This window comes from Chironomus tepperi, unplaced genomic scaffold, assembly GCF_022539635.2.
Source record: "Chironomus tepperi strain 1889 unplaced genomic scaffold, CSIRO-AGI_Ctep_v1 contig_359, whole genome shotgun sequence".
In the NCBI taxonomy this organism is placed as follows: Eukaryota; Metazoa; Arthropoda; class Insecta; order Diptera; family Chironomidae; genus Chironomus; species Chironomus tepperi.
In genome coordinates, this window is record NW_027226481.1 from 1,898,270 (window position 1) to 1,921,168 (window position 22,899).

A 22,899-nucleotide genomic window follows, 5' to 3' on the forward strand; every position below is an offset into this window, starting at 1 on the left:
GTCACAAAGAAGTACCTCCCAAAAGTCAGTTCCTTATATTCATGAATCACAATGCATTTTACACATTTCATATAGCATGCACAGTTAATGAAACGGAAACCGCGAATGCAATCATCAAAAATCTGTTAAACATGAGATGAGAACTACCAAAAAAAAGAGTGAATGCAAAGTCAGCAGAACAACGGAACATGTAGAAAACCACAGAATGAGTATTTTTTCTTAATATTCCCATTTTTACACAGAATATAAAATAATGCAATATACAGGAAATTTATAATCGCATCGAGATTTGAATGAAATGAGAAAATGTGAAAAAATATTCTCGTCATTTGTTAGGCCAGACGAAGCCACAAGCCACAGAATGTTTTTTTGTTTCGTTTTTGATGTATCGAAAAGAAGAAATTGCTTATTTTATAACAAAATAAGGTTTGGAAAGAGAAATTTTTCTGTGCTGTTTTGGAACTGAAAATTTGTAGTGAATTTATCTTTATTTGAGCTGCTGAGTGACTTGAAATACTAGCAAAATTGAATTATTTAAGTTGACATTTATATGAAAATTCTTAATTTTATGACTAAATGTAGTTAATTTACTGTCTATTGTTGCATTTCAGCATTTCAAACTTTAGAACTTCTACAGAGTTGTTGTAACGGTCATTCGAGATTTGAATAATATTTATTGCACATAGTTGGAACCCCCTTTTCATGCAAAAGTTCAGTTTTGTTTTGAACTCCAAAGAATAAACATTATTGTAAATAAATTAAAACCTTAAAGAGTCGTAAATATTACTAGATACTCAATGAAGTTCGCGATGAACATAAGAACAGTAAATTCTGTGATCTACCTATGTATCAGGCAACGAATTTGAGGCAAATTTGAAATCTAGAGAGTAATTCAGAGTAATATTCTACCTAATTACAGCTCTTTCAACTCTGCTTCTCAGTTCTCAACACTTTCATACAGAACTGCCCTATAAAGACTCTGTAAAAAACCACAAAAAACTGAAATTCCTTGTAACTCATTGCGAAATAAAATTACAACAAATTTCCATCATATGCTGCACACTTCGATGTAACAACTGAATTAAATAATTTGATTTGATTGCTTCTGAATGCTGGATTCTGGTAAATTGTTATTTAATATCTTAGCAGTAGCCTCCAAAATATCCATTCAAAAGGAAAAAAGAAGAAATGCAGCAGCTTCTATTTTTCTACATCTCTAAAATGTTTGTAAGATGAGAAGATTTTAAAGAGCTATTGCCGCTGTTTGTAACAATTTTTATGTCTTTTAGTCATCTATACTAAATATTTACTATGAAGATGTTGTGATGTGAAAAATGAGACATAACTCTTGTTGTTATTGTTTATTTGTAACATAAAAGAAGTTTAATTTTTCAAGAAAGGCACAAAATATTTTTTTTTTTCTGATGCTGGCCTTTCAGTTTATTTTATTGTTAAACATGCCGTTGCCGTCAGGCATCACATGAAGTCTTAGAAATGCCAAACAATTGAAATAGAAAGAAATTTATTTATAAAATAAAATGTCATTAAGTTGAATTGGATTGTCTACATCATAATCATGACTTTTAAGGTACACAAAGACTATTTCTATTGAAATTTTTGAAGCACAGTGACAATTCAGGCTGGATTTAATTAATAATCTGATTTTACAGCTCGTAAAAAAATTGAGAATTTTGCCAATACTTTCTGAACCTTGTGACTTGTCTGTGACATACTAAATAACTAAGTTGAACCATGAAATTGTCCAATTGCTGGTAATTCCCAGAAACAAGGCCAATAAATATTTAACTGGATCGAATTTTATGGAACATCCAAAATTGATTTTTGTTCACATTGATTACTGATGTAATTTCAGTGATTAAATCCTTTTCTTAATGTCCCAAACGTGTTCCGGATTATCATGCTGGAAAATTTATTGCCATCTAACCCTTTCCATAAAAAATCACTGCTGTTCGATTCTCTACGCTTCTAGTCGATCAGTTATGGTGAATTTTATGCAAATAGTTAAATAGGTGCGAGCAAATCAGGAAGTTGTGTCATGTTAAGTAACGACATTCATAATTTAATCGTTCATTAAATTGAGACATCAAATGATCAGCACAGCAACCCTTTCATACTGAAACTATTCGAATAAATTTGTTTGCACATCGACTTATGCAAGACATTTTTCATGTCCTGAAATTACATGCATGACATTTTTTTTTATTCATGCTGAATATTTTATTTAAATAGTTTGTGGATGAAAATTTAAATTTTTTAATTCGATGTGCAAACATGAAAGACAAATCGGAACCTGGAACAAGAATTGCTCATTTTAGGGCTTGCCAAAAAATATCAAATAACTGTCAAATCATCTTGCATGACCTTCATCAATTTATTTATAGACGAGATGTTCACACATTAAGGAGATGATTGAAATATCAAAATATCAGCATAAGCCTGCCTTCATATCACAAATAATGACAAATCCGATCAAAATGATCAGCAAAAAGGCAAAAGAAATGAAACTTTTGTTCCCATTGCATGTCATTTCTACTTCCTTAATCCTTCTTAATTGAAATTTATACTTTATGACTGGATATAGAATCAAAGTATGTCTATGGACTGATTCTATTAATTCCATTTGCAAACATTTCACAGTAAGGAACTGAAAGGGTTGAAATGACACATTTTAAAGCTTAATTAATGAAAAATTTTAAAATTCTGATTTTGCAGCATATTGCTGAGTAGAACTATGCAATCTATGACTTAATGTCTGTAATTCCATCCACAAATTTTTAATTAAATTTCAATCACAAAAAATTGACAAGAAAATACCGGAAATGAAATCTTTTTCATCAGCACTGCTTGTTTATTTGATGATTAATTGGCATCTCGTATTATTTTATTGATATTGAACCTGCCTCAAGCTGCTGCTGCCTTCTAATAATCATGTTGAATGAAATAATTTCATGCAATGTTAAAAATAAACAGAAATGAATGGACAATGAGGAAGAATAGAAAGAATTTTCATGTTTATAGACACGGCACACAATAAACTGAAATGCAATTCAGTTCCTCTACAGAACAAAAAGTAGTAAAAAGAACACATTTTGTATTGAAAAATTGGAAATAAATCAGAGGGTAAATGCTGAAATGATTTTGTGAGTGTCAATGCTACCTTTTTGAACCCCTGTACTAAGTTAAGTATTCTACATTAACAATAACAGCTTTGACTATTGCAATGATGATTATTACTAACGTTCATTAAAGCAGAAAGGAACGAAAAAATTGCACAATCGTTTGCCTGCTTGTTTTTCCTTATTTGTGAATCATTAAAACGAGAAATTCATTGTTTGTCACTTTTTGTATTTAAACAATTTACTTGAATGCCTTGCAAAATATTCATGAGCATCTCATCTACTAGACTGAGAGGAAATGAGACAGCTCTAGGGGTAGTTGTTTGTATTCACATGATGCAAATCATGATCGAGTGGATTTTTGGGTCAAAATTCGTTTTCAATAATCGTATTGATGTCAAATTTGAATATTCATCGACTCTTCAATGGATGTTCTTGATACTTGTGATTTAATATTGAAGGAAGTGGAATTTTTCTGTTGAGTATAATGCAGAATGAGGAATTTTCTGTTCTTCAGCTCACGTGATGATTCCCATTAATTTAGATTTTAATACTTAATTCCCGACTTAATTTGATCGACGGCAAGTACGTACACAGTTCCATAAAACACTGAATCTTAAAAAGTCTGTTAGCAACATTCCCTATATCGACCTCTAAAATACATTATAGCTTCATGAGCTAATTTAAAACCCGCCTACAAAATTCCAATCAATATCACTTCACGTGTTGATTGCCTATCTATATACTAAATCTTACTCTATGTAGTGTGATACTCACATGGAACACGAGAGACTTAAATCTTTTTTTATACCAAAAATATCAATTAACGTCTGAATTTTTATCAAAAAATTGTACTTAATTATAATTAAAAAAATCACAAGTAGTTGTTATCAGCAGTCACATGCATTTCACGTTTCAAGTAATAACCAGAAGTAGTGGCATAACTGTTAATCAAGGTACTTTAAGATAAGTTTTGGACTATAAAAGTTAAATTTTCTGCAAACGGACTTCAGTACAGTTCAAACTATACAGTGGAAATGAATAGCTTATTGATTGCTTTCTTCCTTGGATGTGCAGCTCTCTGCGCTGCTCAATCAGCCCACGATCCAAATTACTGTTATGCATTTGATGCTATCAGACCACAACAGTCAAGATGGGCCGACAGAACATCCAATAATGCCGCTCGTGCTAGTTCAATCAATCCAAATGTTTCACAATGTACACCATCAAGATTCTGGCTTTACATGAGACATGGAGACAGATTGCCAAGTACAAATGATATCAATAGAATGGTTCCATTCTCAAATACTGTAAGTACTCTAAGATAATCATAAGATTCATAAGATTAATCAATAAATTTTTTAACAGCAATTCCCCAACATCATTAACGCATACAATCAAGGAAGAAGTAACCTTTGTCATCCAGATTTTGTTGCTACAAATACATGGTCATGGGATCCAAATATTACAGTCTCACAAGAACAATTCTTGACTGTTTCTGGATGGAACATTGTTAGAAATATCGCAAGCCGATACCAAGCAGCATTCCCAACAGTTTTAACAAGAACTTATGACAGAAGTCGCTTCTTCTTCCGTCACACAGATCGTCAAAGAACACAAGCCACAGTTCGTGCCTTTTCAGATGGACTTTTCGGTGAAGGTGCTTACAGAAACGTCATTTTCACAGAACCACCATTCCCAGATAATCTTTTGAGACCTCATGACAACTGTCCATTGTATGATCAAGCCAGTAACACACAAGCTGAACGTGATAGATGGCAAAACTCTGCTGAATTCCAAACAACATTGACCCAAATTAACGATAAATTGGGATTGACTGGAGGTCAACGATTGACAGCTCGTCAAGCACGTACAATGTGGGAACTTTGTCAATTCCATCAACTTTGGGAACCTCATATTGATGCTCCATTCTGTGGTGCCATTTCACCATTCAACAACTTGAGACTTGAATATTTTGAAGATATTGATGAATACTACACAACAGGATATGGTTTGAATCCAGTCAGATTAGCTGAAAATATGGGTTGTGGAATCATGCAAGACTTGTTGAACTTCTTGACATCAACCAATCCAAATGAGGAAACAGTCAAAATCTTCAGTACACATCAAACATCTTTCCAATTGTTCTTAGTCACACTTGGAGTCTTCAGAGATGCAGCTCCACTTACAGCAGCAAACTTTGCTCAACAAGCTAACAGATTATGGGTAACATCAAGAATTGCACCAATGGCTACAAATATTGCTGCAATTAGATACAACTGTGCTACAGGTGGAGATGATGTCTTATTCCTAATGAATGAACATCCATTGGTCCTTCCAGGATGTCAATCAACAGGTTTATGCAAAGTTAGTCATGTTGTTACATTGTACAACAGATTCTTAACTGCCAATTGTGATGCTTTGTTCTGTTCAGTTGGTTAAAAAGGATGGTGAAGTGCCATAAGGCCACTGATTCTCGCAGCAGTATTTAAAATGTTTACTAAGACTGTCTAATTGAAAAAATAAAAGAATTATTTAACTATTTATAAGTACAATCAAGGTTTTTTTGTAATGATCGACCATAAATGGATTGAATTGATTAATGCATGCTTGACGACTATTCACTTTTTCAGTGATGGTTTCAAGGAACAGAGATGGAATCTCAAGGTGAACTGAGATTTTGTGACAAACGGCGATATGAAGATCCAAAAACTCACTTAAAACTAGATAAAGGCAAGACTATGACTAATTCTAACGTCCATTCAGGATTACATAATTCAGCGGCTACTATGTGAACTGCCTCTTATCGATGCAGGGAAATAACCACAATACAAGTATTTTCAAAGAAATATTTTAGATAAGATGGCTATGATTTATCGAAAAGAGTCGAATAAACAACTTCAAAAAGTATGGTCAAATCTTAAATAAATAAGGAATGCGAAATAGATTAGAAGTACATAAACGGTCTAAGTATAAAAGCTTTAACTTCACCTTGTGAATTTCAGTTTTGATCAAATTATTTGAGTGAAAAATGAAATTTCTGTACATTGCCTTTATTCTTGGACTAACAGCACTTTCTGGTGCTCAAAATGCACCTGATCCAAATTATTGTTATGCATTTGACTCAATTAGACCGCAGCAGCCAAGATGGTCGGACAGAACATCAAATGAAAACATTAGAGGAAGTTTAGCAGGCGCTCAAGTTTCGTCATGCACACCAGCAAGATTTTGGTTCTACATGCGACATGGCGATAGATTGCCAAGTACAAATGACATCAATAGAATGAGACCATTTTCAATTGAAGTTAGTAAGTCCTTAAAGCAAGAAGATAATCCATTAAAGTTGTTCCTTTTTTAGCAAACTCAAAATATTATCAATGCATACATTCAAGGCAGAAGCAATCTGTGTCATTTAGATTTCAACAGCATCAATCATTGGACATTCGATCCAAACATAACAGTTGAGCATGAACAATTCCTGACTGTGTCTGGATGGAATATTGTAAAAAATATCGCAAGACGTTATCAAGCAGCATTTCCAACACTTTTACCAACAACTTATAACAGAAATCAATTTTTGTTTAGATACACGGATCGGCAGAGAACTCAAGCTACTCTCAAAGCATTTGCGGATGGTCTTTTTGGTGAAGGTGGATACAGGGACGTTTTCTTTCCAGTTCCTCCATTTCCAGATAATTTATTAAGGCCACATGACAATTGCTCCTTATATGACGAGGCGAGTAACACAGAAGTAGAACGTACTAGATGGCAAAACTCTGTTGAGTTTCAAGACATGCTGACAAGAATTAACGATAAATTAGGATTAGTCAGTCCACAACGATTGACTGCTCGTCAAACTCGCACTATGTGGGAACTGTGTCAGTTCCATCAACTTTGGGAACCAAGCATTGATGCTCCGTTCTGTGGTGCCATTTCTCCATTTGATAATTTAAGACTTGAATATTTTGAGGATATTGATGCATATTATACAGCTGGATATGGCTTATATCCACCAAGACTTGCTGAAAATATGAATTGTCCACTCATGCAGGACTTATTGACTTTCCTGACATCGACCAATCCAAATGAAGAAACTGTGAAAATTTACAGCACACATCAAACAGCTTTTCAACTATTCTTAGTATCTCTTGGAGTTTTTAAAGATGCAGTTCCATTAACAGCTGACAATTTTGCTCAACAAACCAATCGAATGTGGGTGACATCGAGAATGGCACCAATGGCAACAAATATTGCAGTCATTCGGTACAATTGTGCATCAGGTGGTGACGATGTTCAATTCATCATGAATGAGAGTCCACTTGTTATTCCTGGATGTCAAATGAATGGTTTGTGTAAAGTTAGTCACATAGTTGAACGATACAGTAGATTTTATAACGCAAATTGTGATACTTTATCGTGCAGTGCTAACTAAGATAAAAATGGACGTAAATATGCCAATCATATTGCTGATAAGGAACATAATATTGTAAATAAAGTGAATTGTCCATAGAAACCATATAAGAAATGTCATTCAATCCAGATAACTAACAAATTATGCTGAAAGTGATAGCAATTATACAATAACGTCATTTTATACTTGGGTGGCATTTTAATTTCCATTTCAATGATGCAGAAATAATTTAATTAGTTGAGAATATGAGACCAAAGTCAGGTAGATGGATAATTAATATTGGAACTGCATTTTATTCTGTTTTGTAACGACTTTTTAGTTCTGCATTGCATTTAATTCCAATCCTTTTGTAATTTTAAATTTGAAATCCAGTTCCACCTTCACATGAAAATAAATTTAAGATAATCCTGGGATTAAAGCCTTTATTAATCCTACTGAAAGTTTTATATTGCGCAATTCATTCCCTCCTTTCCAATTACCTGCTGAATTATGTTGTGTATTCGAGCTTAGGATCAACATGAATGCATAGCTCATTCTTCTATTTTTTAATAATTTTGGATTATCCTTCGATGACATAGTTACTGCATCAGCAGCTCACCTTAAATTCAGCTTGAATGGATGAGAAAAAAAGAAGATCAAAGAAATAATTGCAAATGCGGAACCAATTTGCAGCTGATGAATGTTTTGTTCCATTAATGCAGGTTGACAAGTTGTGAATTGTGTAATAAAAATCATAAAAAATGACATCAATGAGGGTGTACATGTACATGAACAAACTAAATAACTAATAATGAGAATATGGAAATAGTGAGGAAGTTAACAAGCCAAAGGGGTGCTGGATTTCAATAAATTTCAAATTTTTCACGCCAAAATTAATTAAAAAATTCACTTTGCGTTTTTATTTAAAAACTTTTTATTCATAATTCAGTTCCAACATCTGTTTAAGTCATTTTTCATCTCAGTTATTCACCAAATTCAAATCCATCCATGCAATCATCTTCATCAGCTCCATTTGTGCAGTCTTGATGTCCATCACAAATCAGTTCCTTGCTTATGAATTTGTTGTCATTGCAGTCGAAGAAAATTTCAATTTCATTGATTGGATTTGGAAATTCAAGATGTAATGGAAGTGCTTCTGGATTTATTTCATATGGTTTTGCCTCAATTCCATGACTCAGAATCAAAATTAATGTAGCAGCAGTGAGAATTAGAATTTTCATGATGCTTAACTGTTGAAGGCTCATCACCAACTGAGACGAAAGATTTCTTTTTTAATTTTCAGGTATAAAAAATTGAGTAACTGCTTTTGATTAAGGAACAAACAATTTTCTACACTTTCATGGTCTTTTAAATTGAATTAACTGGATATGGATATGCGGATAGGGTTGCAATAAGTTGCATCATCATGCTTGTTATCATGTCTAGTTATGAGGAAATTTGAAAGAGTTGCTGAACATCCATGTGTTGCATTATTAATGATATTTAATTCAAGTTGTGCTAAAATTCTCATGAAGTGGCTTTTCATTGATGGATTATCACATTGAACTTCTGTGGATTATCGACTTTTAATGTGACTCAATCAACACCCTCGAAAAGGATTTTTTTAGCAATTTCCAAAAATCTGTGACTTTTTTTCCATCCCAAAAAAATATTTTCGGATATAATAAAAAAGTTAATACGACATAATCGAATATTGATCGACAAAATTATGTCATCAAGTCACCAGTCGATTCTGATGGGAAAATTTTAGTGTAAAAGGGTGTAAGAGGCTTGACTGGTGCCAAATGCTGATGACAAAGTACAAAAAATAAAATTTATGGACTTGAACATCTGAAACAGCAATTTCAATTTATATTTCTCATCTGAATGATTTGCAGCAACGGCAGTAACTGAATTGAGACAATGTGCAATGTTTTAACCCTTTCAAGGGCGTGGTACCAAACAAAATTATATTAAATGGACATATTTCCTTTTGTTTGAATTTCTAAATTTATGCAAGATGACATAAAACAAGTTTTGTGCTGACTCATTAATCCTTTAACAAATTATGAGCTGTTAATAGCTGAACATTTAGTCTAACGCATTTCTCTTATCACTTTTGGCACATTTAAAATCATTTCAAGTGAAATTTTCGGCACTGAAAAGTTTCAAGTTGCAATTTGAGACAAACTGTGTATCTGTTAAGTATGAGCAGGTAAATGATACTCATTTTATGTTAAATGTTCAAGAAAAAATCATTAAAAGAAGGATCAGAGGAAGGAATTACAACAATTGAAAATTACCTGCAAATTGAAACAGAATTGAGAACTGGGAAAAGCAAACAAACAAGCCTTATTGTGCCGAAAATCATAAATAACATAAATATCATCAACTGACAGTCAGTACACATTAGGGATTCTTCTTGTTCTTTAGAAAAAATCTATAGATTAAGTTGTAAAAAATTGTCATGCTCGATAATTTAAAATTTTGATAAAATGAGGAACAAAATCTCTTAAAATTGAGTCAATAAATTTTCTGATGATTAGAAAGGGGATGGAAATGTTTTTCTTTTGATCAGAAGTGGATGCGACACACACGGCACATGCAAAAATTGTTGATTCAATGAAATATCACGAATTTTGGATTTTATTCTGATTTAAAAATAATAATGACACAATTTGTGGATTTTTGGTTGTTTTTCTTTAAATTTCTACTTACATTTCAAGTTGTCACATCATTAGAATCTGCATTACATATCCCGAATAGTAAATCGTGTTTGCTAGAGCATAGCTTTGTCGCCGTATTACTGGTAACACACAAATCTGAGCTGACAACACATTGGCAGCTTACTTAATGTAACTAGGCTCCGATGTGGAGCCTTGGCTATTACAAAAGGCTTTCTATCTGACTCTATTGCTGGCCTTACCACAAAGTATTTACAAATTATCCATTTTTGGATCTAATTGTCATTCTCTAAGAACCGTCCTATGTCAAGTTGCTTTTGAAGCTCCAAAATGACCTTGACATCTAATTTCGACTAATTTTACGACGAAAATCGAAATTCATCACAATGGATCACTCGGGACAGCTATGATCCATATCAACACATAATCATTCCTATTCATGTCAAGCCTAATCACAAAAGAAAGCAAAAATTTGTCAAATGAAACAGAAAATTAATTAATTGAATTTAAAAAAGTATATTCAAAGGGTTAAATGCACAAATAGTTCTAAATCTCCGGGACTATTTAATTGTTTTAAATACACTTTTTTTTTAAACTCATTTTAAATTCAATTTCACATTGCTTCATCACCCCTCTATAAAAATATTGAATGTAATGCTGCTGTTGTATGTTATTTGAAACTGGATTTAAAAATTTATTTAAAAGGATCAAAACATATTTAAATTCCTATTTTGAAATAGCGAGAAGGGAACGAACATAAAAGGATGAAAAAGAAGGCAGAAGGGATGTTAAGAGTCAGAATTAGAGTAATAAACAGATTTTTGTACACCTACGATGATGTAAGGATGGAAATTTTGACGATTGGAATTTATTCATTAAATTGAGAATTTTATCAAAAAATTTAAGGAATTGGACATGAAGTGCAGCTACAAATACTCAAAATCATCAAAATATTCAAGCATATTCGCAACTTTAGTGCCTTAAAAATTCAATTAATCGCCGTGCCTCAACCCCTTACTGTTTCTGTGTACTGTTTATTGATTAAAATACATCAGCAAGGGGTTCAAAAGCAGCAGCATCACAAGAATAGTTGCATTTTTCAGTTCAGAGACTTTCAACAAGATGTTCATGCTGGCCTTTTTAAACGCGCTCTTTTTTTTCAATTCCAATTGTAATTTGATCAAGCAGAAAATTCAATTGCGCAAAATGAATTCAATTTAACTGTAAATATTTTTACTACTTGATCAGTATGGATCTGCTCAGTTCCATTAGGGTGTGATAATTAATGTTGTATCACCGGTTGATGGAAGGCCTGGCAGGATGAGGCACCCCCAACAGATAGTTCATGTGAACATTAATCCATCAAATTACGTTGTCATGAATGTCGTGCTGTTTCCATTGGCATTTTTGGAATTTTTTCTTGCCATTTCTATAGAACAGACAACATGTGTAGTGCAAACAAGAGAGATGGCTTAGAAAGGAATAAAGACAAAGAAGAAGTTTGAACAAATTTAGCAGTAATTGCCCGTCCAATTATGTAGGCACAAACGAAACAGCAAAAAGGATCGGAAACAGCAATTTTATGTAACTCAATATTTTTTTGTTCTGTTCCTCTCTACTGTTTGCTGTTAAGGTCAATTGGTAAATTGCGCCTACGATGTGAGCATCGTAATCATATGGATACCTTTTGAATGCATTTTCATGGTACTTGACTTCCATGTCTCGATTTCACTTAAACAACAGAAAATATAAGCATGCACGACTCTGATGAGTGTAGCAATTTAAGGCACGCGATTGCACTTGAACGTGTCTCGTAGAACATTTTTACGCTCCACACATGTTGTACAGTTCAACGTTTATTGACCTAATAAATGCGCATGATCCTCAACATGTTTTGAGAGTAAATGAGCAATTTTCACTTGCGATAAAAGATGGCTGAGCTTGAATGTTGTCAGGATCGAAAAAATCAATAATCCTCAATGCGAGTCGAATTTAAACTTTTTCGCAATGTGGAACTACTTTAAAAAAAATTCTAAAATTTCACGGTTGGTGATGCAAAAAAAGTTTCCGTTTGGCTTGTCTCATGCTCAATTGTAGCTGTCAATCAATATCAATTTCAGTGCCTACCTTTCCATGTTCTTTGTCAAAGTCCAGTTCCCTCTCGAAATTCATCAGATGATGATGATGGTGATGATGATGATGATACATCATTGGATTTGGATTAAACATGAGTTGGATGTTGATTCCAGTTGAGAAAAATGAAATTTCTGTGTGACCTTCACGACATCCGTTTTGGAAGCGAATTTTTCGTTCTTCTTGTGGTCGATCACGGAATCCTGTGAATCTCACCTATTGGAAATAGACATTTTTGGATGTGATTAACAATTCAGGTAACGAAATTAAATTTTTATTGAACAGAAACGCACAATTTTATTGGCAAATCAGGCAATTAAAAGTCAGTCACATAAAGTGAATTAGAACTTAAAATTGGATATAAAGAATTATCAACAAGAGTCACGTTAAAGTCTTTAAATTCTCTTTTATCTTTTATTCACTTGAAAAATAAATGCTGAGCATTTAAATGTGGGAACTTTGATAATTTATGAGCACAATAGCTTGCATAGAATATAAAACTATCGACATGTGATAAAAATAAACAATTTGTTGCTATGCTTTTTATTTTGATTATTGGATTATTGGAATTCCATTGCATTTCAAGTCTATGTGCGGTTTTGAACATATCTTGCCCGAGCGACACATATGAAGAAGGTTCTGATACGGAACCTTTAGGGCTCCGGTAAAACGTATGTATCATGGATGCAGCTTCCATTTGGCAGCCATATGGCTTCCAAAAATAGGTTCCATGGCGGAGCCTTCTTCATTTGTGTCGCTCGGACACAAGTATTTCAATTAGTCCGAAGTATTTTTAGAAATCTATAGTTCCTATCGGTTTAGTCTAATATTATGTCCATCAAACTTACTCAAGTTCCACAAAATATCCAACAGTGTCTTGAAAACCCAAAAAATCCTTGAACAGACAACATCCAAAATCTATATTAAGGTTATTTTATTGCAGCACAATCCATGGTTATTAAAATATTGAAAACATGCTGCAATAAAACTAATTTTTTGAGTACAAAAAAGCTCGCAGCAAGCTCCGCCCATAAATTTATTTGTCAGAGAGAATAAAAATTTTGTACATAACGTGAGATGTGGACATAGAAAAGAAGAGAAATGAATACATAAAATAAAATAAATGCTATTTTTGTCTCCCTAAATATTTTTTCTGCCTTTATGCATCAGTGGATGCCGTTAGTAAAATAAAATAACAAATACAAGCTTTAAAAATGCCTGCGACAACGAAAATAAAAGATGAAAGTGACACAAAAGACAGAAATCGATATTTCACTTGAAAATGTAAATCCAAACGCGACTTTAATGGGAATTCGCTTGCTACATTCAGTTCAACGCCTCTTTCAATGGCCAAATTTCATCAAAATCTACTCCAATATTAATCCAAGTCAAGCATAAAAGTGAATTACTTAATAACTTAATTGTACCACCCTCGACGAGAACATTCTGGATATGAGAAAAATATTCAATTAATTGCCGATGCATTCGATCCCTAAAAGGGTCGAAAAGAGGTAAACAAAAGGAGGCAATTCAGTTTAATGACACAATTAAGCATGAAAATTTCATAAATTAAATTCCGTTACTCGATATGTATTTAAGTTCAGTACTTAATTGCTTCCATAAACATAAAATCGACAAAATATAAAAGGATGAACAGCCATAACAAAGTAGGATGATGATATTGGTGCTAATTTTCGTTTCGGGCTATTTGTAAAGACTAATTGCATGCAGTTATAATTTAAAGTCAACACATATCAAACATATGTTTTCATGTTGCACTTCCAATCGGCAATTAAAGAATTTTTAGAGCAGCATAAAATATATTTTGAACTTCCGGTCACGCAGGAGGTCTCTCAAAACTTCCAATTGCTTTTTAATTCCTAGCAAAATCTTCTAAAATATCCTTCGGATGAAATATGAAGCATGTTCAACACATGTAAAGGCAACAAGATCAAGCAGCATAAAGAAATCATAAATTATGTGAGCCACCCTCACTCGTGTCATTTTAAACTATTTAAAGGAACTAAAACCCTTCACATGACAATTTTAAAAAGTCGCGTGTAGCTTATCATCATTTTGACATCAATTGAACGATGTCACGTGGACTATTCAATCCAATGAATACGAAATGAGAGAAGGTGCTTTTCATTACCTTTTGTTTTACTTCTTGTCATGCCGTGACTCTCTGATTTCCATTCCGAAAACAAAAACAAGAATTTTTAATAAACAAACAAAGATTTTTGACTTCGTGAGAATTCTGGTCTTCCTTAATTCATCAATCTCTTGTTCTTTGATGATATGCCGAATTTATGATCATCATTAACTGCCGATTACAATCAAGGCGCACTTATGAGACGATGCATTCAGCTGCTGATAAATTCTAATTTTCGTTATATCCTCAAAAATAAAATTTAATGATTTTCGTGTTCCGACTAAATTGAAAAATTGGAAGCAATAAAGGATGAATAAGAACAACATGAAAAGGTGCTCTGTTCTGGTGCAATATCGAATTATAATGATCGATTTAATGGCCAATAATCCTCAGCATGAATTGGTCAAGAGAATTAGCACAACTCAATATCCAGGTTGACGACCAGATCCAAGTCTGAAAGATTTTGAAGGCGGATTTGTCATTTGAAATTCAGTTCAAGCCCAGTTGCCAGTTATAAAAATGTTGCAACTTTTAATTCCTTGTTTCCATAAAATAATTCAAACTGCGCATAACAAAAGGAACTAAAATCATAAATTTTGATGGGCGATTCATTCATTCAACAATCAACAGTAGTTTATAGAATCAAAGTGAAATAATTTCCAGCTGAGCATTCATGTCAAACAGTTGGAAGTTAAAGACTGATGCAAAATGTGTTGACTGCCTCGTCGTGTTGACACATAATTAAAACATTTTTATTTCCATTAGAATTTCAAATTTATTTAATTCCTCATTTCCTTTCTCAGGTTCACATTAAGTCACATTTTATCATGAATGGTGTCTGTGTAAGGTTCCGTGGATGGCTCGATTTGGAACGATTGGATGGAATTGGTCGATTAGAATATGATGAGAGACGTGGAGCACATGAAGATGTGATTCTTAAGGAACAACTTGAACGTTATAGTCAACGATTAAAAGATTTTGAAGACACAAAACGAGGAATTTATCCAAGAACAGAAGACATTAAACGTGATGGACAGAATCAACAGATGAATGGATGGAGACGCTAAGCAAAAACTTCATTTTTAATTAAATTAATTTAAGGAACTTAAAGAAATTGTGCAATTTTAAAGGATATCCATTTTTGTGAGACATTTTCAATCAAATTTTTATGTTAGTTTTTTGCCAAAAAATAAAGGATTAAGAATTTCAAGGAAAAAGTCTTTTCAGTCGGAACATCTCAAAGGAATCGACAACTACAAGAAAGTGAAGTAACAATAGAAAGTCATTTAAAGCGCTTTTACAGGCTTCATTAACTCTCGATGAATGCTCATGTTGTTAAATTTGTTATTCTTTCAAAAAATGAGTAATAAGGAATAAGAATAAGAAGAGAAACAGATGAAAATCTCATCTCACTTAATTCCTGCATGGATTTTGAGCAACAACAATTGGATCAGAATCACATGTGAATAGAAAAAAAGAGAATTTATGCTTTTTTATGTTGAAGAATGAAGATGGATTGGATAATTTATATTTATGTGCCATTCACTGAGCTAAGACTACTTTTTCACTTTTGTTATGAAAATTTTTCAATCTAATTCTTTACAAAAACTCAATTTAAGTCTCTCCATCTCCTTTCTTCTTAAATTATTCAAAATATTTTTAACAATTTTGTTGAGAAATTGATCTCTCGCTTTTGTTTGTTGAAGTAATCTATCAGGTCATTATGTGATGTGTGTATTTGAATGGAATATGGACTGTTCGTGAGTAAGAAGCCCAACAATAATCGACAGACATCAATTTAAATTGACTGCAAATTCGACAATTTGAATTTCGTTTTCTGATTTTTTCTGAATCAAAGCAATTTTCAACAACTGGAGCTGCTAATTTGGCAATTCTTAAGGCATTGGCATCAGATATGGAAACACGATCCTCGTTATGTTATTGTTTGTTTGCAATTGTACAATAAACATCTCAAATTGTTCCTTTACATTTATGTTTGCATCATTCAACATAATCATCATGCGAATTGAGTTTCGTACTCAAATATCCATCATGTTCAGATCTTTACATCATGTGAAATGGACAAAATCTTGCATGATCGGCTTCTTCTTCATCTTCTTGCTATTATTATCTTTTAATACCATCAGCTCGAACAAATAAACACTTCTTGTTGATGCTGCTACTTCTTCATGATCTTTGATGTTCATCTTCTATTTTCCTTCTTATTCTTATGCTTCTCTTTTGTGTAATATTTAGAGTAGAATTACTTCATAAAAATCTATCATTAAAAATTATCTTCAACATCACTTCTCGATTGTTTGGGAGGAGGAGGATCTATGAACAGAAATGAAATTCTATAGAATTTTCATGTCCATTTGTGAAGCATAAAATTGAAGAATCCAAAACATTGAAATTGATAGGAAATTGATCATTCAAATTGAATTCATTTTATACTCAATATAAAATTGGAGGCGCCAAGAGTTTAATAAAATGAGCATTTAGATGTTCTTATTTGTATCTTTGAGCATGACTCAAATATTTACATCAAGAATCATTTTATGATCCAGTAAAGTCTCATTAAATTTCGACAAATAAACAACAGAATTGCTGAATAAAAGAATTTTTAATGATTCAGTGTGGAACTGTTGCAGTACATGATACATATTCAGTAAATAAGGGCGAGTGATGGATTAAAGTTTCACTTAATCGTAAACAAATTGTAAACATTCACACTCGAATTGAAATGGAACTGAACATTTTTATTGTTATCAAATGGAAATGATCAACAAAAAGTGTTTAAAGTAGCAAATTTGAATGACTGCAAAGTGCAAATGAATGTTGGGATTTTAATCTGATATGTAAATATATTAGGAGATGGATTGGGAAGTATTGTGAAATATTGCACATGATTTTATACTGTATAGTAAGTTTGTAGTGTGATAATAATAAGAACAATAAGGAATTCAACACGGAAATGATTCCAATTCAAATTTTACATTATTTTCCTCAATTCTTTCAAATTTCACAGCATTAGTATTGATCATCACCGACAGTCTATCATAATTAGCACGATAGACACTAAAGCAGCACAAAAATATCTCAGAACCTACAAATTAAATTCAATTTAATTAAGGTGGAGACGTGTTATTTGTCAGATATCACCCATGAAACTATTCATTATTTCATTATTTGTGCATTTCATTCATACTCACGAAAGAGCATTGTTGTTGGGTGTTGCTGTCATGCAATATGATTCTCACAATAATTTTCGTATCAAATTTTGACATGTTTTGTCAACAATCGAAATTTAAGAATCCGACACCTTTTGAAATGATTTTTTGATTCTCATAAAAAATTGAGGCACGATGAGAAGCATAAAAAAATTCATGAATGCAGCACAACATTGTAAAAAGGCATAAAAAATGAAGCAGAATTAGAAAAAAACAAAATTGCAACAATTTAACACATTTTAAAGACGCGCATCGATCATCAAAAGAATCTGTTGCCGCACATCATTTAAAATTGGCAGGCGATTCTCTTTTGCCTTCATAATCCATAAATCTCTTGCACAGGTTCGATACAAAAGGTCAAACTGAAGCCGAAACATGCAATCACGGCTCATCATATTTATTATTAGTATAAAATTCATGATTTATTTAAAGACGGCGATCAATCGGACATGAAATTTGGCGGATCCATTCAATTCAATATTGCGATCATCAACACCATATGTGCTGCGCACTAATAAACCAATTTAATTTGAAGATGAAAATAAATTGCAGAAGTTTTATGGATGGATGTAATGAAAAGGAGTAATGAGATTACTGTGGATACTTTAATGCTTCTGTTAGGTGAGCTGCAACTTATTGGGATCCGATGAATTTGCTCTGAATTAAATTTGAAAATGTAAGTGATGTAATTATGTAATAAATTTGGTCATAATATTTAAGATGAGATTTAAAAGTGATGAAGATTGCTGGGTATGCATCAAAATCTTAATATTGAGGATTTATGATTAAAATGTTGCAAATTGAAGTGCTTTTGGTGAACTTTATGATTTTTGAAAATTGGTAAAAATTTTGGAGTTTTTTTTTCGAAAAGTTTGAGGATGAAAGGAACGAGTTAATGAATCTTGCAGTAATCTGCTGAATTGATTAAGTGAAAGTGTAAGTTGGTAAGTCATATGAAGCCAAATCTCACACTAGCGAGATTAAGTCTTGTGACGGATTGTTAGGGCAATAGGCCAGAAATCTATAACATACTTTTTTTGTGAGAACCTGGGTTCGACTATCATCAGAGATCAATCCATTAATCATTTGATTAAGTGTCCGAGTGACACAATGAGGCGAACCACATGGTTTGCCTTAAAACTGGCGTCTTACCGTTAATACGGCAACGTAACGGTGTCCTAACGAACCTATTGTGTTTTTCGGGGTGGATCCGATTAGACAAGAATTTGTCGCAATGCTTACGACATTTCATAGCTATTTATAAAAATGAGTCCCAAAATTAGCTTAAATACAGTCCAAGGAGAGTATGAGTCTCATATATAGATATCAAACATAATCCATACCTAATAAATTATTGAATAAACACTTCAAACAATTTCCATAAATTTCCAAAAAAAAAACATATTTCAAATAAATATTGAAAAAAAAAACCTTTCAGCTACTTATGTCTTAATCCACTTAAGTATCGAAACATATTTGTTGAACAACAGCAAACATTTCAACTCACGTATCTCATCATTTTTCCCCCTTTTTATATAAGTACATAATACATATAATACACTCTATATGCAATTCTCTATTCATTCATTCATTCACTCTTTTAGATACATGCTTATGTATCAAAAGGCGGAGTTTATCGAAAGCTCTTTTTGATTCTCACTAGAGCATTTATTCCCTTATTCTTTTCTGACTTTGTTGTGCATATACATTTGGAACGTTGCGTGAATCACATCGTTTTTATCGCGAGAGAGAAAATAAAATACTTAAAAAATAAGCAGGAAGATTATGGAATAAAAGTTTAAAATAAGAAATTAAAGTGAAGTGATAAGCATAAAAAAATATTAAGAATAGATCTGTGATTAAGCAACAAAATTATAAACATGAATATGATAAATGAAGCTGTTTCCTTTCCTGGAATGTTACCGTTTGATACAATGGGATTATATGAGCCACCAAGACCACGGTACATTTTAAAAATGCCAAGAGTTGTTCCTGATCAGAAGGAAAAGTTTGAAAGTGATGATATTTTTAAGAAATTGAGCCGTGATGGTGAAGTGAGTTGAAAAATTATTTATGGATTTATAGTTGTTGGATGTTTTATGGAATTGTGAATTTTTTTGGCAAATTCCTGGGCAAATCTGAAGTTTTTGTCAATTTAAGTTAAGTTAGGCTGCCTTAAGTTAGGCACACGGTGTAGAAAAAGCTGAAAATCCAGCTCCAGACTGACTTAACTCTAGCTTGAAGCCGGATTTAATCGAATCTGGGCAGTTTTGCTGACTTGGGATCTGAATTTCCGTCTTTTCTAAGTCATGTGCCTTTTGGGTAATATCTCAGTAAGGAACTCGGTTTTAAACAATGAATCTAGAATCTACTAGACCATAATCCAGTGGTGGGCAACCTTTTACTTTTCAAGGCACACCTTGATGATAAGCCCTGACCAAAATCGAACAAGGCATGCAGTTCATGGCATTCTAAAACATTTCTCGGGACACACTGGTGTTTCGCATCATACAGGTTGCTATAATCTACAAATCCCATTATTTGTGAATAACCTTATCCTGTTTACAACATTTGTTCTAAAAATAACAATCTAATTGAAAAAACCCCAGTGCTCCCGGATAAAAAAAGCCACAAAACTTACTCATGTCGATAACAACAAGTTACTTAAATGCTACAAATTTCTAATGAATAATTTCCATTCACAAAAATTGTTATACAACTTATTGACTCATTTTGTTTGGAATTTCCTGACTGTTATACTGCCCGAAATAGAGTTATGAATATTTAAGCACTGTTTACACAATGATAATCGATAGATTCTCAAAATGTGATTTGAATTTTTAATGAGCCATCGATAAAGGTGCCGCGTTTTATGAGAAATAAAAAAGGAACGAAAATTTTATGCAAATTACTTAATAAAAAGATTAATTCTTGGTAAATCGTCAGCTGATGATTGCCGAGATTCTGTGAGGTCGCTTACTGGTTCCTTGAATATTCAAATTGGATTCAAATTAATGTAAATATTTTGAATAGAATTCCATAAAATTCGAAACATTTTTTTGCCAACTTAATATATTCAGCATATGTAGCTGTTACTTAACCATGCTGATAAAGCATTATTTTTAATACGAAACAAATGTTTTTTATCAATGCGATATGAGAAATATGGGCTAAATATTGAAACATTGTTGCTTATCAATTTGAATATTCTATGTTAAGCTATTGTGCTCATAAATTATCAAAGTTCCCACATTTAAATGCTCAGCATTTATATTTTAAGTGAATTAGCGATAAAAGAGAATTTAAAGACTTTAACGTGACTCTTGTTGATAATTCTTTATATTATTTTAAATTCCAATTTACTTTTTGTGACTGACTTTTAATTGCTTGATTTGCCAATAAAATATTGTGCGTTTCTGTTCAATAAAAATTTAATTTCGTTACCTGAATTGTTAATCACATCCAAAAATGTCTATTTCCAATAGGTGAGATTCACAGGATTTCGTGACCGACCACAAGAGGAACGAAAAATTCGCTTCCAAAACGGATGTCGTGAAGGTCACACAGAAATTTCATTTTTCTCAACTGGAATCAACATCCAACTCATGTTTAATCCAAATCCAATGATGTATCATCATCATCACCATCATCATCATCATCTGATGAATTTCGAGAGGGAACTGGACTTTGACAAAGAACATGGAAAGGTAGGCACTGAAATTGATATTGATTGACAGCTACAATTGAGCATGAGACAAGCCAAACGGAAACTTTTTTTGCATCACCAACCGTGAAATTTTGTGAAATTTTTTTAAAGTAGTTCCACATTGCGAAAAAGTTTAAATTCGACTCGCATTGAGGATTATTGATTTTTGCAACAGAAACAGACGAGACGCTCTGCCATTTTACATTTTCATTCAAAAATAGACAATTAGGAAGAAAATGTTCACGTACATGCGCAATTGTTGTTGAATTGAATAATACGCAAAAGTCCCCAAGTAACATCTTGGTGATTTTATTGATTTTTGTTGCTCTAAATGTAACCTTCTGTGTATTTTTATACTGTATATTTAGAACTCATGCTATGACATGCGATTCCATTATTTAATCTTTTATTTTCATGTCCATTCTCAGGTGCACATAAAGTCACATTTCATCATGAATGGTGTCTGCGTAAGATTCCGTGGATGGATTGATTTGGAGCGATTGGATGGAATCGGTAAATTAGAATTTGACGAGAGACGTGCAGCACATGAAGATGCAATTCTTAAGGAACAACTTGAACGTTATAGTCAACGATTGAAAGATTTTGAAGACACAAAGCCAAGAAACACAAATTTGAATGATAATAGAAATGGAAATTGGCGACAGTAGAAAGTATTTTAAGTTTTTGGACATAAACTTTGTTAAACTAGTGAATTAAGTAAATTTTTATGTGAATAAGATATAATCAGTTTTATTGATTGATTCAATAATAAAAAGATGTAGAAAGAACTAACAATTTTATCATAAATCCACAACTTCTGCTTTTATTATTTTTAAATAATCAGAATAAAATCCAGAATTCGTGATTTTTCATTGAATCAACATGAATTTTCGCATGTGCCGTGTGTGTCGCATCCACTTCTGATCAAAAGAAAAACATTTCCATCCCCTTTCTATTCATGGAAAATTTATTGACTCAATTTTAAGAGATTTTGTTCCTCATTTTATCAAAATTTTAAATTATCGAGCATGACAATTTTTTACAACATAATCTAAGGATTTTTTCTAAAGAACAAGAAGAATCCCTAATGTCTACTGACTGTCAGTTGATGATATTTATGTTATTTATGATTTTCGGCACAATAAGGCTTGTTTGTTTGCTTTTCCCAGTTCTCAATTCTGTTTCAATTTGCAGGTAATTTTCAATTGTTGTAATTCCTTCCTCTGATCCTTCTTTTAATGATTTTTTCTTGAACATTTAACATAAAATGAGTATCATTTACCTGCTGTAAACATAACAGATACACATTTTGTCTCAAATTGCAACATGAAACTTTTCAGTGCCGAAAATTTCACTTGAAATGATTTTAAATGTGCCAAAAGTGATAAGAGAAATGCGTTAGACTAAATGTTCAGCTATTAACAGCTCATAATTTGTTAAAGGATTAATGAGTCAGCACAAAACTTG

The 22,899-nt window shown here is 32.5% G+C and overlaps 3 protein-coding genes and 1 long non-coding RNA gene across 4 annotated transcripts; 3 read left to right on the top strand and 1 right to left on the bottom strand.

Moving 5' to 3' along the window:
- The first annotated feature begins 4,174 nt into the window (after window positions 1–4,174).
- LOC139095021 (multiple inositol polyphosphate phosphatase 1-like) lies at window positions 4,175–5,642 on the top strand. The gene is made up of 2 exons (XM_070646268.1): window positions 4,175–4,447; window positions 4,506–5,642. The coding sequence occupies exons 1-2, from the start codon at window positions 4,175–4,177 to the stop codon at window positions 5,577–5,579; spliced, it is 1,347 nt and encodes a 448-aa protein (XP_070502369.1). The 3' UTR covers window positions 5,580–5,642.
- Window positions 5,643–6,157: 515 nt separating this feature from the next.
- LOC139094891 (multiple inositol polyphosphate phosphatase 1-like) lies at window positions 6,158–7,650 on the top strand. The gene is made up of 2 exons (XM_070646115.1): window positions 6,158–6,441; window positions 6,496–7,650. The coding sequence occupies exons 1-2, from the start codon at window positions 6,169–6,171 to the stop codon at window positions 7,567–7,569; spliced, it is 1,347 nt and encodes a 448-aa protein (XP_070502216.1). The 5' UTR covers window positions 6,158–6,168; the 3' UTR covers window positions 7,570–7,650.
- A 2,820-nt stretch (window positions 7,651–10,470) lies between these two features.
- Window positions 10,471–13,298, bottom strand: LOC139095032 (uncharacterized). Its single transcript, XR_011544828.1, has 3 exons — window positions 13,193–13,298; window positions 12,339–12,560; window positions 10,471–10,659 (listed from the first exon to the last, which is right to left on the bottom strand). It is a non-coding gene; the product is annotated as an uncharacterized lncRNA (long non-coding RNA).
- Window positions 13,299–19,443: 6,145 nt separating this feature from the next.
- LOC139094959 (protein big brother-like) lies at window positions 19,444–22,208 on the top strand. The gene is made up of 3 exons (XM_070646191.1): window positions 19,444–19,780; window positions 21,212–21,433; window positions 21,861–22,208. The coding sequence occupies exons 1-3, from the start codon at window positions 19,607–19,609 to the stop codon at window positions 22,098–22,100; spliced, it is 636 nt and encodes a 211-aa protein (XP_070502292.1). The 5' UTR covers window positions 19,444–19,606; the 3' UTR covers window positions 22,101–22,208.
- Window positions 22,209–22,899: the final 691 nt, after the last annotated feature.